This window comes from Wyeomyia smithii, chromosome 1 (genome assembly GCF_029784165.1).
Source record: "Wyeomyia smithii strain HCP4-BCI-WySm-NY-G18 chromosome 1, ASM2978416v1, whole genome shotgun sequence".
Lineage (NCBI taxonomy): Eukaryota > Metazoa > Arthropoda > Insecta > Diptera > Culicidae > Wyeomyia > Wyeomyia smithii.
In genome coordinates, this window is record NC_073694.1 from 144,273,167 (window position 1) to 144,292,495 (window position 19,329).

Genomic DNA, 19,329 nt, shown 5'->3' on the forward strand with positions numbered 1-19,329 from the left:
GCTTTCCACGGAGCGAGTGTTTTGCGGTGAATTCACGATTACTTTATCCGTCGTTGATTCCAAGAATTTGAATATATCTGTAATTTTTCCCAGCACTTTGGAACAGAAGTTGTTATCTGGAAGGCTTCTCATTTTAATCTCTACTGTCGGGTTCCACTGCAAAAGCTGCAATTCTGTGAAATTTACATCCTCTCTAACTAGAACTTCGACTCCCCCAAAACCATCCTTCCTACAATGCTTTGCCAACTTTTGTTTGTATTTTTCTGTTCTGTTTTCAGTTTTGTTGTTTCTATTTCTACCATTCTGATTCGATTTCTGGGAATTTCGAATCATAGTTTGAAAGGAGTTCAAAACAATTCAACTGAGTTTTTTTTATCGTGTCGAATGATCTCCGAAATCGTCTCTTGTTTGTTTTTGCTGTGTATGTCCTGTCATCTGTATCTTCCATGCATTGATCACCCGATCTTAGGGTTTGTCTTCAAAACTCTGGTAGTTTTGGCAACCGGAAATATGTGCAGTTTTGTTTTGAAGCGGCATCCGCAAGTCGAATTTTTGTTTGGTAATTCTATACCTTCAAAATTTACCGTGATACTACAGGAGCGCCATAATTATTGCAACAAGAAACAAAGGACCGTTAACGGCGTTTTTGGCAAGTAAGACAAAACTTTTGATATAAAAATAATTTGTTTAGTGAAAACAGTTAAAAAACAACAACTCATTCACTGTGTCCTCCTTGAGCTCTGATGACCGCTCGGAGACGCTTAGGATAAGACTCGACAACGGACCGTATGCTATTTTGAGGAATTTCCTTCCAGCAAATTGAGCAGAGACTTCTTCAAGTCGTCCAAACTTGTGTGTTCTCGTGAGCAGGCATTTGCTTATAACATCCCCCCAAACCGAGAAATCCATTACGTTGAGATCTGGTGAGCTTGGAGACCCCCCATATCATTGGTGATGACAGAAGGAAAGTTGGACTTGCACCAGTCTCGAACGTTCTTCTTTGTGCGAGCCGGGGCACCGTCTTGCATGAAGTTCCAGTTTTGATTGTTATTCGTTTTCTAAGCCCAACCCATCACATTCTTTTTCAATATCTTATCCAGGTAGTAATCATCATTGATTCTTAGTCTTTCTACGACGAAAAACAACTCGGTTCGCGAATCGGCGGTCACTCCAGCAAAAACCATAACAAAGGCTACGTGAGACGAGCGAAAATTTGTGTTAATTTTAAACGTTTTTTTGTTTGTGTGGAAACAGCTGTTGTTTTTAATTGTTTTTACTCAATAATTATTTTTTGAGTTTTATAAGTTCCCAAAAACATGGCTAATGATTCTCTGTTTTTTGTTGCAATAATTCTGGTGCACTTTGTATGTGTGTGAAATTACATTCTGTTCGTTCCTTGTCTTCGTATTCGTTCTACTTTTTCGATTTGAATATCTTTGCCCAGTACAACCGATGCCCTTTTTAAAATGGGTGAGGGAGAACCGTACAAAACTTCACCAGTGGGGTTAGAATGCTTATGCTGTTAATTCCCTAAAATACTCATACGTGCGGCTTTTAATGATGATTTTTGAGATGAGTTTTTCTCATATGAACCCAGCGCTGTAAATTGCGTAAAGGCTTAACTGGTGAGTTTTGAAAGTTCTCTCCTACGTACGGCTTGAAATTTGCTTGTTTGTTTCTAGCCATTTTTTCGCTCTACTGGGAGACTTTCTAAGTATAAAGGATGTTTAAACATCATTTTATCGTATTTCGCTGCCTATAGATATACCGCAGCTTTCTCTTTGTTATTTCCTGTGACTGACGCTTGAGTCAGATTTCCTTTGTTTCTTTACTCACTAGAGCTCGTTTGACTGTACGTGTCCGTTAATGTTTGATTTTTCCTGGTTCGTATTGTTTTCTTGATTGTATTTGGGTGGTCTTGCTATCCCTTTCAAAATTTCTCTGCCACTCGCTCTATAGTTCTCCATCCTTCAGGAAACCCTGATTCAGGGCCCTGGTACCACCGTTAGGCATTGCTTCAGGGAGAAGGGCGAGTGCGCTTTTAATGCGCCCCACGAAATTGCGAAAATATATTCACTTTACTGCTTAAGTGAAGGCAAGGTCAGCCTTCACCGACATTTCGATGGTTGTTCCGTCGATGTATGCCTTGCAACGAAAGAACAATCTGGGAAGCTGCCGTGACTACTGCTCTCCAGGTACCCTCGCCTTCGCACAGCCTTCCCACTATGTTTTTCGCAGTAGTATCCGGCTCGCTTACTGGCAACATTTCGCTCCTTACCTGTGCGAAACTTGTGTGGTCCCCGTGGTTTTGTGGTTAGCGATGTCGGTTAGCTCTCCCACGCGGTCGTGATATCGGGTTCGATTCCCGATCAGGTCGAGGAACTTTTCGAGCTAGAAATTTTCTCGACTCACCACTGGGGCACGGTGTATCGTTGTACTTATCCTACAACATGCAAAATGTGCCGAAAACAATATCGATAACGAATTCTCTCACCTAGTCTAGTTGATCGAGACCGCATTAGCCCCCAGGTTAGCGTGCGATATTGTTTGTTGTGCGAAACGTGGACAAATAAATAGCACATGCTCAGCGGTTTCTTCCGCATCCGCACATTGTGGGCACATCGGTGACTACGCGTGCCCAAACTTGTGCAGGTACGGCCTAAAGTAGCTGTGACCTGACAGTATCTGTGTCAGGTGGTAGTTAACTTCCCTATGGCGCTTCTCGATCCATCCGGCTATCTCCGGGGTTAGTCGGTGTGCCCATCTACCATTCCCGCTGCCACCTGGTCATCGAAGTTGACCTTCTGGCGGTTCGTATACCTCTCGTGTCACGTTGTCTCCCAAACGGGCGGTACCCCTGCGGTAATCGGGACGCTTTACTGACCCTCATGTGTATTGTAGACTAGTACTCGATTCTGGAAGTAGTTTTCCAGAATCTTGTATAGTGGCACCGGCACTCCGAGTATCCGAAGCGCGTAGGCTATAGAGTCCCAGCTGGCGCTATTGAACGCGTTTTTCACGTCTAGCGTGACGATTGTGCAATAGTGAATGCCCCTTCTTTTACGTTGGAGTGCTACCTCGGCCGTTTTGGTGACGGAGTGAATAGCATCCACTTACCCCTGCGGAAGCCGAACTGGTTGCTTGATAGACCGGTTTCACTCTCGGTGAATCTCACAAGTCTGTTGAGGATTACCCTCTAGTCTAGCAGACAAATCGGTCTATATGCCGATGGTTCACCTGGTGGTTTTTAGGCCTTCGGCAATAGAACCAGTCGCTGTCGCTTCCACTCATCCGGAAAGAGGCAGTCATTTCTGCATGACCGCCCTGAGCAACCCGGAGGATAGCTTTATGGCCATCTTAACGGCCAGGTTCGGGATTCCGTCCGGTCCCGGTGCCTTGCTCGTGGTGTGGGAAGAGTTCCTCAACGATCCGCTCCAACACCGCTGGTGATTGCTCTGCCGGGGCTGACGAGCCCCTGGTCTTGGCCGTAACGACCTTATAGGCGTCACTCCATGGGTTTTTCGTGCCACTCACTCTGAATGTGTACTTTTGCAGTATACACTAATTTTATGCCGCCATTTTGTGAGTCTAACATCTTGCCGAAATTTATTGCATTTTTTTCATTTCTTTCGTGGTATAAAAAAAGCCCATCCACTTTCAAAACTATCAGTTATTTTTAAACCAAATAATCTTCATCATTCCTTTTGTAAAACGAAAGAGATAGTGAATTTCTTTATTTCCAGAGCCCACCTGGGGCTATCTGGCATCTCTTTTTTGCATTGTAAATCGCAATATTGTATCTCTATTCCCGCGTAGATTTCCACTGACCCAGTGGAATGAAGGAATTCGCGAAAACACACAGCTTCACAACAATCGTCATCAAAAAGGAACTGCGAAATAGGGTAGATGATCCAATAGTTGTGGTAGCACCAATAGTTGCGGCATCGCTTTTAAATTCATCGTTTAAACTAATTAGAACCGAATTGCTTATGCTACATGTTGAAGAAATAAAAGATTAAACATAAGTACATATGTTACTACAACAATATATACTGAAAATATCCAAATTACTGAAGAATACTGTATTTTTCAGAAACTTACCCGGAAGGCACCACTCACTACCCATTTTCTTATTTTGTCCACGAAGGTTTTAAGATATGTGTGTGGTTTTAGTACGATTATTTCTCATATAATTATTTTTCCAGATAATAGTTTATTATGGAAACTGTTTCACAGGTGAAGTTCGTTAATAGATGATCATATTATTTATAAATTACTTCCTCCACTATTGGATCACAGGATACACTATGCTCTAATAGTTGCGGTATGTTTCGCAATTTTGATTTACGTTTATCAGAACATATGTATGTGGGACTACTTGTATATATTAGGGACAAGCAGGTACTAGGGGACATACCTAAATGATGTAACTTATAACTGTTCAATTTTTGAACCCCATCTTCCCCTGCCACCGTGTATTTATCGATACTTCATACATGATCGGCCACAAAAGCTATCGCTCTCACCGCTAAAATGCTATATTATTTATGTATGACCTCTTAATCGATGCTTACCCACTGCTTTTAGTCTTGTAAATCTTTTAACGAGCCTTTCACAGCTTCAGTCACTCTTTTAGTAAACACTAACGTCGAAAATGTAGGCGCAAACATGGTACGAAGCAGAGGTAATAGACTCTAACTTCCAGTGTTGAGAAGTCACTAGTTATGAAAAAAAATTCTTCTGAATATTTCAAAATGAGCGCCATTGGTCTTTTTCTTCAGCCAATTTCAGCCTTTTTCAAATGTTAGTCTAAAGACATTTTATAAAAAGTATGCAAAATTTGTTTTATTTTAATAAAACCTACATACCCTCACTGAATTTTGCCAACATCTGACCAAATTGGCGCAAAATCCGTCTCTTAGTTAACTTCGTGCATTTTTGTATTTACTTGCAAACCGACTTGTCAACCTATTAAAAACAATATGATAAATAGTGAAACAATCAAAAACCACTTCAAGGGAGGCAAATACCTTCATTTAACCAAGCAAACACCAATGTTTTATATACCGCAACTACAGGAACACCCATTCACAACTATAGGAACTCTACCGCAACTATTGGAACAAAAGCGTGCAACATATTTTAGTTAATTTAAACCCTCGAAGCGGGTTCAAAGTCAATTTTAAGGTGCAAAATTATCAAATCGAACCCATTTCAGCAGAAAATAGTGAAATGGACCAGCTAGATTCGTTTTTCTTAGCCAAAACATGGCTAAACAGGCATAACTCGTGCTTAGCTCCTCCACTATTGGGTCATTTACCCTAGGTCCAAAAGGAAATGAACACGAACGTTCATTTGCTCTGTTTGTTGTTTTCGCTTGTGCGATTTTGCTAGTGCCAGTTTGTTTTTGTTTTCATAAAGAATACCTTTCGGTTTATTTTACTCATTCAACCGTTCTCGTGGCTTATAGTGCTTCAAACAATCTAGATCTCTTTCTAAAAAAATGAAAGTAATTAATTTAAAAGAAATCGTTCTTTGTATCGTAGGTAACTTTAAATCTTGGCGATTATTATGCATCAGTAGTGTCGCTAATCATTATTTATTCTATTCCACAAACCGTAGCGAATCAAGTTGCTGAAACTTTGCTGTCAACATTTTGGCTTTGACGTTTTGAAGTAGAATACTTCTCTCAGGAAGTTCGGCCACATAGGGATGTGAAATGAAAATCTAAAACCGAAAAAAATTGAAAATATGTCCAATTTCAAATGCTAATGAATCGGTTAGTATTCCATGCATTTCCTTCGTTCTTGCAGCAATAGATTGGAAAATCTTCTAAGATTCTTCCCAAAATAAGATAATTGTAATTTTATTATTCACACTATTGTACTATTGAAAATAGTCAAGTCTTGTCAAAACGAAAAATTCGCCCTCTGATTGGTCGTTATATGCTTGCTTCCCAAGCACGGTCGACATGATCGAATACCATGCAATTGAAAACATGCTATTTGGCCTACATAAGAGACTGTTTCAGCCGGAGCCGCTCATAATAGTTCTAGACAGCGACAACAGCAGTCGTCCTTCCTTAGCAGCAGCACTAGCCCTGTGGTTGGTCACCACGTCTCAGGAGCAGCGCGGTTTTTCTCAGCGTGTGTCGCCAGACAGCCATTATTCCCCCCGTGTTGGGGCAGCATGAAGATTCAAAATCAATCAAAATGCCTTTTTCAAGGCAAATAAACAAGTCATTGAAAGTTAATAATTTTTGTCAACGCAAGCAAGCATTCTGTGTTGCATCCTAGCAATTTTAATCTGTCGCACCCGTCGAATTTACTGAAATCTTAATTCCCCCAATGTTAGGGCAGCTCAAAAGTTGTAATCAGTAACGATTTTGTACCGCAAAATGCTTTTTTAAGTTAAATAAATAATTGAAGGTTAATAATTTTCTGGCATCAACACAAGCAGACATTCTGTGCGGGATGCAATAAAATTCTGTTGTAGTTGTCTAATTTTTACTTTTATTCTATTTAGTAAACCCCCCGCTGTAGGGGCAGCGCAAAGGCTGCGATCAGCATAACCAACTTTGAATAACAAACTGCCCTGTTAGACCGCATTCACAAAGACAGTTAGTTCGACTATGCAGAGCTAATATGAAGTCGATTCAATCAATCAGCAATAACAGAATTTCGTTATCTCCCAGCTGCCAAGTGGCAACATGATGCAACACGCAACAGCGAGCAAACGAAATCGCTTGATGTTACAAACCGCAATAAGAATAAGGTGTTGTTTATTCGCTGGATACAAAAATCAAATGCGAATTGTGGAATAATTCGTCTTAAGAACATAAGGAAATGGTAAACCTGAACTGAAAGGCGTGGCCTATTACGTAGCACCCTTCGGCTATAAAAGAGTGTTTCTGGGAAAACTAGCTACATTCATTAGTCGGAAGGTGAACTGGATGGACCGTCCACAACGTTGACAGCAGTAACAGCAGATATCGGCACTCAGCAGTAACAGACCATAGCAGCGGGTTGCGCCTGTGGTTGCCTTCAAATTAAATCACTTGCCCTGTGGTTGGTCATTACGTCTCAGGAGCAGCGTGGTTCTTCTCAGCGTGTGTCGCCAGACTGCCATTACTCCCCCGTGTTGGGGCAGCATGAAGATTGCCATCAGGAAATCCAATTCTGAACATCAAAATGCCTTTTTCAAGGCAAATAAACAAGTCATTGAAAGTTAATAATTTTTGTCAACGCAAGCAAGCATTCTGTGTTGCATCCTAGCAATTTAAATCTGTCGCACCCGTCGAGTTTACTGAATGTGAAATAGCTTCCACAGTGCATGTTGTCCGTGTATCTTAATTCCCCCAATGTTATGGCAGCTCAAAAGTTGTAATCAGCAACCTATTTTGAACCGCAAAATGCTTTTTTTCAAGGCAAATAAACAAATAATTGAAGGTTAATAATTTTCTGGCATCAACACAAGCAGACATTCTGTGCGGGATGCAATAAAATTCTGTTGTAGTTGTCTAATTTTGAAGTAGAATACTTCTCTCAGGAAGTTCGGCTACATAGGGATGTGGAATGAAAATCTAAAACTGAAAAAAGTGAGAAATATTTCCAATTTCAAATGCTAATAAATCGATTAGAAAATCTTCTAAGATTCCTATCAAATGCATGAAATTGCAATTTTATCATTCGAACTATTGTACTATTGAAAACTCTTAAGCCTTGACAAAACACAAAATTCGACCTCTGATTGGTCGTTATACGATGGCTTTCCCAAGCACGGTCGGCAGAGTTATGGACCTAGGAAATTGGGAATGCATCATTTGGCCTATATAAGAACTTCATCAGATAATAAACAGACATTTCATCGGATATTAAATTGAACAACAGAAATTTGAAGAACAAAAATGAATATTTGAAGAGTTAATATTTTCTCGTTTTGCGCTATAATCAAAAGTTAATTAGCTTCATCTACATGCATACTCTGACTATTATTACGTGTTACGTGCGTCGCTTAGTGTTTGGCTACGGTTATGCAGAACGCAAATAACGGCGCGATGCGATTCGGCAAGACGAAATGTGTTGAAATGTATAGCTCTACTTCGCCTTAAAAAGAGCTGTACATTTCACCACGGTAAGGCGAATCGCATCGCGCCGTCATTCGCGTTCTGCATAACCGTAGCCTTTGTTCCGTTGCCGTTTAATGATGTCGTATAAAATGTGCATATTACAATTCGGTAGCACTTCAACTTCTCACTTGCACAAAATTTAAAAATATTCAATGAACTTCATTCAAAATATCAAACAAAAAGAAATTACAATACTGCCAATGAACGGTGCACAAAATTCAAAAATATTCAATGAACCTCATTCAAAATATCAAACAAAAAGAAATTACAATACTGCCATTGAACGGTCAACGTTTATTTACTAGAAAAAAATAACTGACACGCGAGCAGCCGAGTTATCTTTCTTGTAAAAGTATTCTACTTCAACCTTGCGGTCGTGGCTTTGCATACAACCTTCCTGTGATTTTTTTTCTTATCCTCTTTGACTCTATGTGACAGATATTTGTGATAAATTCCCAATATAACTCACTTTAATGGGACCTTCGACTTTGAAAGTTTATTATGTTGCAAATGAATTGTTATTTTAAAGTTGAGAATAAGATTTTAAAAACGGATTTGAAACGTTTTCCTTTATCCAGTGTTTTCAAGTCACGCATTCACTGATGTATTTCAAAACAATGAATTGCAGAAAGTTTGACAACCACAGAAAAAATTAAGCGGAATCCATACATTATCGGCTAAAATCAAAAGACGTAACATAAAAGGTGACAAATCGGACCGGTTGATCTGTTAGCTCGGTCATCTCTGCTAAATGACTAATTTATTCAAATCCCCCTTCGTGGACAATTTGCATGACAACGAGTTGCCCAGCTGTACAGATAGCAGGTGAATTTTTATTTGTGAACTTGTTTGCAGTCTATTTTAGCTTGGTATTACGTATTCAAATCCTAAAATTTATCATGCTCGTAAGTGTATTCCAATACATTGGTGAGCGTTGCCAGCCGGTTTGATACGCATATTTTAGACAATGATGTTTTCGGACAAATGTATGCATAATGCAAATTGATAAGATATATACTAGAAATAGCTGCTAACGTTGTTTTTGCCGCTACTGAAACTTCAAACAGTAGTCTCCATTGATGGTGAACATTTGCTGTTTTTATAAAATTTGGTATTATTTACCCTGCCACAGATAAGTGCTTATTTATATTACTTTAACAAATAACAACGGCGAACAATAAACAGTTTCTTTTCAAACATGTGTAGAGAGAGCATTTGTGAAAATGCGTTACTTGCGCAAATGTTCTAATTGTTGAAATTTTATGATTAACTACATAAGTGTATGCTCTAAAAATATTGAAAATCTATGCTTGAAATGTTCGGAAGGAGCAACAAACAAACAATATTTATTGTTGTTAAAGCAACTCATATTCTGTGCAGGAAGATGATGGGGGTGCTAAAAAAGAGATTTGCAAACGAAAGTTCGGCGCTGAGTTTTCATCGCAGACTGTGGTGAAATTCAAAATAATTTTTCATAGGAATAGGAATTCATAGGAATATAGAAATATGGATGTTGATTGATCGATAAATAATTATATCGTAGCAGCTGTTGTCGTATCGTTTTTAGAAACGGGCAACGTTTATAGGGAAACTTGTGTAGCTGAAGTGTACCGGAAAATGTCCCAAGTAACAAAATAGGTTATGTGTGAGGTTTTAAGTGCTGGATACAACCAATACATAAAACCTTCAATGCCGACCACGCGGCTATAACAACCTATTATTAACAGCTATATACATGTGTTATGGCTAGTTTGCCCAGGTTTATTGCAGTCATCAAAACTTCATATGCGCTACATCTTGGAACCAGATGTTTTCAACAGGCCGGTTTACTTGCCATAGAATGGCCTCGAAATTTTAACTGGGATATGTTCTTTCAATTAAGAGGCTAGCAATAAATTTTATCTTGGCTCTTGGCTATTTCTCAATGACAATATTATATTTCGGCAGTGCTGGAAAACAGAATTATCTGAGGCTTAGAATGGCTGTAAAGAATACTTGCGGATCATATTTTATGATTCTCAAAAAAAACCAAAATATAATCAAAGACTTTAATGTAAGTTAATATAAAACGAAAACAAAACAATCCTGAGTCTTTGAAGTATTTTGATTGTTACTGGGGGTAGCTGTATTCCTCCACATTCACAATTTCGTATTAGTTTTAAGCGATTCCGGCTAGTTTATTATTTCAGGATCTAGATAATCGTGTTAGCTATATTTCTTATACATTTGTTATGTATTTCGGAAAAAAGTGAATTTGCATTCGAAATTATTCTCGGAACGAAATTTTTTTGCGTTTATTTTTTTTTTTAATTTTAATACTTTCAATGGCGGGTATTCCGCTTAATACAATTTGAACGACTTTTGTTGCTTTTTTTTTCTTCCAATTTATTGACGTCTCATTTATTGTTTGCGTTCGCTAATTTTTTTTTCCGGCCTGTAGTCGCACTTCCAGATTCACTTATATTTCAGGCCGAGTGTGGATCCCACCTCTGACACCAAGTCGTAGAGGAAGTCGCTGGCAGTTGAGAAAAAAAGAAATGAAGTTTATCTATATGCACAGATTTATTTTTTTTTCCGAGTTAGATTTGAATCAATTGCATTCAAGAGTTGGAAACCAATCAATTGTAAAGTGAATTAGAGAAATCGTGATAAGTGATATTCAACAAAATAAGCCAATCGTCGAAATTTACGTTTATTGATTTTCTATTCACTGATGTATCATCGAATTAAATTTTTAAAACATGTTTATTTTTGGCATGATTTAAAACGTCTCCATTATACAATACTACATCTTAGTCTAATAAAAATCAAAACCGAAACTCACCGAAAACACGGTTTGCACTATGTTCCTTGTCAGGCAGGATTACATCCAACGCTCAAAACTTGTCGAGAGCTGGTGCTAGCTCGGAACATGCCGTCTAATTTGTCCATAAAATGTATTCATCGGAGAACACATTGGCTCTATTTCAACTGTTGGTCCTCCACTCTGACTCTGACACTGCAGTAAGGCTGTTGCGTACAGGTTGCAATTTCCAACCCCTTCATCTACGTACGTACACATATAAATAGACACTTCTCGACGATCAAATGGCAATGTTGTGTGTACATGCTGTGCTGCTGGTGGTGATGAATATACGAAACCTGTTCTTAGTTATGAAATGTACTCGCACCAGTATCACATGTCGGTAGAGAATACATGTACTACTGTTGATCTGAGCATAACTTCGGCGCCCTTTTTCGATTCGTATCGATGGCTAGCCCGGAAGCGTACAGTGCTCTGAAAAGTCCCGGAAGCAAACTGCATCCTTTCATAAGTATAAATTTTCCGACCAGTACTAATTTGTTCCGATTCCCATCATACATACATTCTGATACAATGGTTTTCCTGCACGAGAGCTCCTCGGGCAACCATTCTGCCCTCACTACTGCACTGCGCAGACAATTTTCGAAAGGAAAGCTCAACGGGGAAAATGTAAACCTTCGCTTTCTCTCGCACTGTCGATGCTATATTTCACCAGCCAACGATAAACGGAGGAAATGTACACAAAGTATAATAATACAATTTATCATACTTGCATAACAGCAACATCACGCCATATCCACAGCCAGCTGCAGTGGATGACTGGAGCTAACCCTTCTTGCCTCTAGGTTCGGTGTGGCCACTTGCAGAGGTGCCGACCACTCATGTTTGGCTTAGGGTAGCTTTGGGAGGCAATAAAAGGCTTTATAATGCTAGTCAGCCCTAAGATACAATGCAGAGTTCACATAGTGATGCACTTCTCAAATGGACACTGCTATTCACACGTTTTTATGGAATCGTTCAAATACGCTAGTTCGAAGCAGTTGGGTTGTAGTAGTTTAGGCAACAGTGCCGTCCGTCCGTGCAATTGCGAATACGGGTCCTGTCCCTGTCTGTAGATCCTGCCAAAAAAGCCCGAAGCTAGCGAGCGGCGTCCAGAGAAAGAGCGAAAAGGCTCAGAGATAATACGTTTATATTTTCTGTGATTTATAGGTGTATCCAACGTTATGAATGTTCCTTTATCGCCAGTATTAGCCGCATTAACACTTACTGTAGCGATCCTGTCCGTCGTAGGCTGCATCATATACGCTACCTTCTATGCACGAAATACTAAAAAGTAAGTAAAGAAAAAAACATCGGATAACGACCATTTTCCGAGTTCCGGATATCCTTTTGTCTAATGTTCGGCGCTTGTATGTTTATTATTATGACACATTATCGTTTATCTTGTTTATGCTGACTGGTATCACTAATCATTTCCTGCACACCGTCTCCACAGGAAGTCCACGAAACTGAAGTCAGCCAAAAGCGCACATCTCTCCTCGACCTCGAAGGACTGCCAAATTGACTTATCCGCACACCATCAGACGCACGATCCGAACGGGACCCAGACTCCGCTGGTGGATGGCAGCGGGAATCACACGCGTCGCAGTCCGCAAACATCCGGTGAGCCACCCGAGGGGGACGAAACCGATCCGGATGTTATACCTAATCAATATGGTAAGTGAAGTTGTAGGTGGCGTTTCGGGAGAGGCAATGATTTTCTAATGACCGAACCGGCACCGGCCAATCTTGACAGATTGCATATTGTGCCTAGGTGTATTTCACATTTATTCATTGTTCGATTTCCCCGATGTGTTGTTCGGTTGATTCGATTGAGCGATTGTAGCACTGAGTGTTGTTTTCAAAGTTTTCTGTTCGGAAAAATTAAGTGTTTTTTTTTCTTTCACACAGATTGATATTTTCATTAATCGATATTAGTATGCGAAACCGATTTCAAAAACGTGTCATTTTATAATGATATTTGCAGAGACAAGAAGGTAATTTTCGTGGACTTTGCGAGACATGCATGGCAGCTGAAGCTTTTGGTTATCATTTAGTTTTCATATAGTGCTTGAAGGGGACGAACTAAAAATATCAAATCAAACGTAGTCTGCTGAGAAAATAATTGAATTATCAATCAGAAAATCTCGTCATTGACAGTAAAGAGCTACATAATGGGTTTTGAAAAGAGCTACATAATAGGTTTTGAAAAGGAATTAATATACCTGAATATTTTTGAATATTTTTAAATGATAGTTCATACAACTATCTGCAAATCATCAATTGACACTTTTTCTTCTATTTCTCGCCATAATATAGATATATCGATTTATAAAAAAGTGGTTCAAAAACTTCAAAGCGTTTCAAATATTAGTCCAGATGAATTAAAAAAGAGTATACCGAGTTGCTTGGTACACACCAACGAAGTTCAACTGAATTCGGAAATGGTGCTGCCAGTCCCTTTAGTCGAGGTGGCGAGAAATGAGTCTTGAGTGAGCTGAGGTGGAAGTTAAAAAATATGATGAAATTCAATTGAAGTCAGGGCCTGTTATCCGTAGGGATGTCAACCTTGTCGAGAAAAAGAAGAAATAACGTTACAATTAACTTCATTGCGAGCTTATTGACTACAAAGGAGTCTTATCGCAGCAATTGAGTAATTTTGGATTGCAATGTAAAAAAATGCAATGATTTTTGTGCAAAAATGGTAATAATTTTATTTGGTTGCGGTTGCGAACCAGCCTGTGGCAGAGAACCACCTTGATAAAGCAATAAAAAAATTGATACTGCAAATCTGCTGATCTGCAAATGAATGATGAATCGGATACTGAATACGATCAAACGGAAAAGACAAATCGTTTAAAATGATTGGTTTTATCTAGGGTGGTTTACCGGTAAAACAAAAACCGGTGAAACCGATATTTTTTCTAATACCGAAATACCGGTATTAAAGAGGCGAAAAAAACCGGTATTTCCGGTATTTTTCTTAAAATTAAAAAATTAATTGTCACAATATTCATAAATCATTGTAAGGTTAATGAATGCTACCCACTTAGGTAGGCGTTACAAATCACATGACGGTGTATATAATAAATATATTTGAACAGAAGGAACATTGAATATTAGTTTTCTCAAACCTATTTATCAATTTTTGTTTCCTTCTTGTTCGTTCTGCTTGGATTCAGATGATGTATTTGTATGTATCGATAATATGTCAAAAAACTTCATATCAATAAAAAAAGACATTTATTTTTTAAGTAGAACAGCTAACTCTTTACACACTCATACTTCAGAGGCAACCCGTGGATTTTGAACCTACGAATTCAACCACAAATTCTGAAAATCATAGTTTGGGGCAGTAATCACAATCTTGTCCGCGAAAAAACGTAAGTCATTCTTCGTTTTGTGCTATTTAAAAGTAAAACCAAAATAAAATATATATATAAATGTATATTTGGATTAGGGATTTATTTTTTGTTTGGCGTCTCCGTGTGCATTGCACAGGTTGCACCTAGTTATGAACAATTTGCTCCTGATACAAAGCGTTTACAGGATGAAATAATCAATCAATAAAGAATTTCGTCATTCTGTGCCGAACACGCATCAGTATCGGACGTGTTTGGTGATCGCTCCGATAGAATATAAAACAAAAGACGCGTGAACAAGTGTTGGCATTGTTTGCCTGGTCGAGTAAAGGCTCAAGGTCGCCCGCCTTTGTGCAACTGTTTCGCATCGTGGCTGTTTGCTGGTGCGTAAGCCGATTTGGCTGCTAAGTGATTTATGCTACAGCAGTGGACGAGAATCTCAACACAAAAGAGGAAAAAGAAGAAGCCAACAGTTAACAGCTGTGCTGAGTGATCACACACCCGGCTCGCTGCTGGTGGCTGTTTGGAGCTGCTGTATTGGTGCTGCTGACTGTAACGGCTGCAGCTTCGACCGATCGGACAACCAACGCTGCTGAAAGGAAGAAGTGAAGAGGTACGGGTTCTGTCGGCGCTAGTGCGCTAGATTTAGCGCGATGGATGTAGATCCCTCGCCTCCCGCGCCACCATCCCCGGACCCCTCCGACCCTGTCCCTCCTGCCAACCCTTCCTCTGTTAATTCTACAGTCCCTTCTCGCCCCAGGCTTTACCCGGACGGATCTCAGGGCAGCTTTACTGTTTTCTTTCGGCCAAAAGCAGGACCGAAATCGAAACCGTTAAACATCCTGCAGATTTCGAAAGACCTGACGAAGGGGTACAATGCCGTGACCAAAATCTCCAAGGTCAGACCCAACAAGCTCCGCGTCGTGGTCAGCGACCTGGAACAGGCCAACGCTATTGCTCGCTGCGAGATTTTCACATGCGAGTATCGCGTTTATATACCCGCACGAGACGTGGAGATCGACGGTGTCGTAACCGATTCGAGTCTGTCGGTCGAGTGTATTTTGGCAAGCGGTTTTGGCTGCTTAAAAAATGCTTTGTGTCACGACGTAAAAGTAAAGATCATAGATTGCAAGCAATTGCGGTCTGTGTCTCTTGTCAACGGCACAAAAGTGTACACTCCGTCAGACTCGTTTCGTGTTACGTTTGCCGGATCTGCTCTCCCTAGCCACGTCTCGATCGATCGGGTTCGTCTGCCTGTGCGATTGTATGTACCCCGTGTTATGAATTGCACCAATTGCAAGCAGCTAGGCCACACAGCCGCCTACTGCTGCAATAAGGCACGATGTAGCAAGTGTGGAGAAACTCATGCGGACGATTCTTGCAGTGTAAATGATGAAAAATGTATTCACTGCGGGGAAAATCATCATGAGCTCTCCACATGCCCGGTGTACATGCAGCGCAGAGATAAAATCAAGCGGTCACTTAAGGAGCGTTCAAAGCGTTCTTACGCTGAGATGCTGAAGAAGACCGTGACCACTTCTACCATAACATCGAACCCCTTTGATCTGTTGTCCTCTGATGAAACCGATTCTGACGATTCACCAGCGGGAACATCTTATGCCAATCCAGTGCTGCGGAAAAACTGAAGCAAACTCCTCCTGGGCTTGCAAATTTAAAGTCCCAGAAGGAGTTCCCAGCACTGCCAGGAACTTCTAAAACCCCAGTTGTTCCTTTTGCACACCCAGTTGATAAAACAAACTCTGGATTTGTGAAATTCTCTGACATTGTGGACTGGATTTTCGAGAATTTCAATGTACCCGATCCAATTAAAGTTTTTCTTACAGCATTCCTCCCAACAGTTAGATCATTTTTGAAGCAGTTGATTGCCCAATGGCCCCTCCTTGCAGCGATTGTATCCTTCGATGCCTAATTCATCTGCGTATATGAAGGATTCTATCTCTGTCTTACAGTGGAATTGTAGAAGTATTTTACCAATAAAGGATTCATTTAAAGTTTTAATAAACAAAAACAAATGCGATGCATTTTCCCTTTGTGAAACTTGGCTTACTTCAAATATTAATCTCAACTTCCATGATTTTAATATTATTCGCCTTGATCGAGACACCCCATATGGAGGAGTACTTCTAGGGATTAAAAAAATCACAGGAAGGTTGTATGCAAAGCCACGACCGCAAGGTTGAAGTAGAATACTTTTAAAGAAAGATAACTCGGCTGCTTCCGTGTCAATCATTTTTTCTAGTAAATAAACGTTGACCGTTCTTTGGCAGTATTGTAATTTCTTTTTGTTTGATATTTTGAATGAAGTACATTGAATATTTTTAAATTTTGTGCAATTGAGAAGTTGAAGTGCTGCCGAATTGTGATATGCACATTTGATACGACATCATTAAACGGGAACGGAACAAAGGCTACTGTTATGCTGAACGCGAATGACGGCGCGATTAATTATAGCGCAAAACGAGAAAATATTAACTCTTCAAATATTCATTTTTGTTCTTCAAATTTTTGTTGTTCAATTAAATATCCGATGAAATGTCTGTTTATTATCTGATGAAGTTCTATATAGGCCAAATGATGCATTCCCAATTTACTAGGTCCATAACTCTGCCGACCGTGCTTGTGAAAGCAATCGTATAACGACCAATCAGAGGTCCAATTTTGTGCTTTGACAAGGCTTAAGGATTTCAATAGTACAATAGTTCGAATAATAAAATTGCAATTTCATGCATCTGGTAGGAATCTTAGAAGATTTTCTAATTGATTGCTGCAAAAACGAAGGAAATCCATCCTAAACTAACCGATTTATTAGCATTTGGAATTGGACATATTTCTAACTTTTTTCAGTTTTAGATTTTCATTTCACATTCCTATGTAGCCTAACTTCCTGAGAGAAGTATTCTACTTCAAAAGTGCTATTCTTTCTATCGTATTAACCTCCCCTCGATTCCAGGCATCGAGGTTGTCGCATGTCAAATGACAATACAAGGTAAAGAGCTTTGTATTGCCTCAATATATATTCCTCCCAGAGCACAGGTTGGGCAACGGTTGCTCTTTGATTTAATAGAACTTCTTCCCTCGCCACGTTTGATTTTGGGAGACTTCAACTCTCATGGTGTGGCTTGGGGTTCCCCCTACAATGATAACCGCTCCTCTTTAATCTATAACCTTTGCGATGACTTCGACATGACTATTTTGAACAACGGTGAAATGACACGTATCCCGAAACCTCCTGCGCACCCAAGCGCTTTGGATCTATCCTTATGTTCGACGTCGCTACGGTTGGATTGCACATGGAAGGTAATCCTCGATCCTCACGGTAGCCACCATTTGCCTATTCTTATTTCAATTACTAACGGGTCAACTCGCATGCGACCAATTGACATTCCGTATGACCTCACACGGAATGTCGATTGGAAGTTATACGAGGAAATGATTTCAAAAGCGGTCGAGTCGATTCAACATCATCCACCACTTGAAGAATACAACCTCCTCGCGGGCTTGATTCTCGACGCCCGTTGCAAGCCCGAACGAAGAAATATCCCGGCGTAACGATCAAAGAGCGGCCTCCAACTCCGTGGTGGGACAAAGAGTGCTCCGATGTCTACACGCAAAGATCCGACGCGTTTTTGGCCTTCCAGAAGGGAGGTAAACCTGGCGACTATATACGGTATTCGGAGCTTGATACCAAGCTTAAAAGCCTGGCTAAAGCAAAGAAACGCGGATATTGGCATCGGTTCGTAAACGAGACGTCGAGGGAGACATCGATGAGCACTCTTTGGAACACAGCCCGAAGAATGCGGAATCGCGTAACGGTCAACGAAAGCGAGGAGTCTTCAAGTCGGTGGATATTTGATTTTGCCAGGAAAGTATGTCCGGACTCTGTTCCTGAGCAAAACATTGTTCGCGATGCGTCTCCGGGCCACGACGCGATAGAATCACCTTTTACGATGGCAGAATTTTCAGTTGCCCTCCTGTCCTGTAACAATAACGCGCCTGGGTTAGATAAAATCAAATTCAACTTGTTGAAGAATCTACCCGGCAATGCCAAGAGGCGCTTGTTGAACTTGTTCAATAAGTTCCTGGAGCAAAACATTGTACCGCAGGATTGGAGGCAAATGAAGGTGATCGCCATCCAAAAACCAGGGAAACCAGCTTTTGATCACAACTCTTATAGGCCGATTGCAATGCTATCCTGTATCCGGAAATTGATGGAGAAAATAATACTCCGTCGTTAAGACCACTGGGTCGAATCAAATGCTCTACTATCAGATACTCAATTTGGCTTCCGCCGTACCAAAGGGACGAATGATTGTCTTGCGTTGCCTTCAACAGATATTCAGCTGGCGTATGCTCGCAAAGAACAAATGGCGTCTGCGTTCTTGGACATTAAGGGGGCTTTTGATTCCGTTTCTATTGACATTCTTTCGGGTATACTTCAACGACAAGGATTTTCCCCAATTTTGAACAATTTTTTGCACAATTTGCTGTCCGAAAAGCACATGCATTTGGCAACTTTTCGCATTAGCTACATGGCACGGCGATTTGGCAACTTTTCGCATTAGCTACATGGGTCTTCCCCGGGGCTCATGTTTAAGCCCCCTTCTTTACAACTTTTATGTAAATGACATCGACGAATGTCTGGCAAATTCATGCACGATAAGACAACTTGCAGACGACAGTGTAATCTCTGTTACAGGAGCCAAAGCTGCCGATTTGCAAGAACCATTGCAAGATACCTTGGACAATTTTTCTGCTTGGGTTTTACAGCTAGGTATCGAATTCTCTCCGGAGAAGACTGAGATAGTAGTTTTTTCTAGGAAGCATGAACCTGCTCAGCTTCAAACACAATTAATGGGTAAAACGATTTCTCAGGTTTTGGTACACAAATATCTTGGTGTCTGGTTCGACTCTAAAGGCACCTGGGGTTGTCACGTGAGGTATCTGATGAAAAAATGTCAATAAAGAGTGAATTTTCT

At 40.2% G+C, this 19,329-nt stretch overlaps 1 protein-coding gene across 1 annotated transcript in view; it reads left to right on the forward strand.

Annotated features, from left to right (window-relative positions):
• LOC129718566 (hemicentin-1) overlaps positions 1–19,329 on the forward strand; it is a 396,754-nt gene that overhangs the window by 354,464 nt on the left and 22,961 nt on the right. Inside the window, exons 15-16 of the mRNA XM_055669452.1 lie at positions 12,141–12,264; positions 12,427–12,647. Of these exons, the coding sequence (XP_055525427.1) occupies positions 12,141–12,264; positions 12,427–12,647 (345 nt within the window). The remainder of the gene's footprint in view (positions 1–12,140; positions 12,265–12,426; positions 12,648–19,329) is intronic.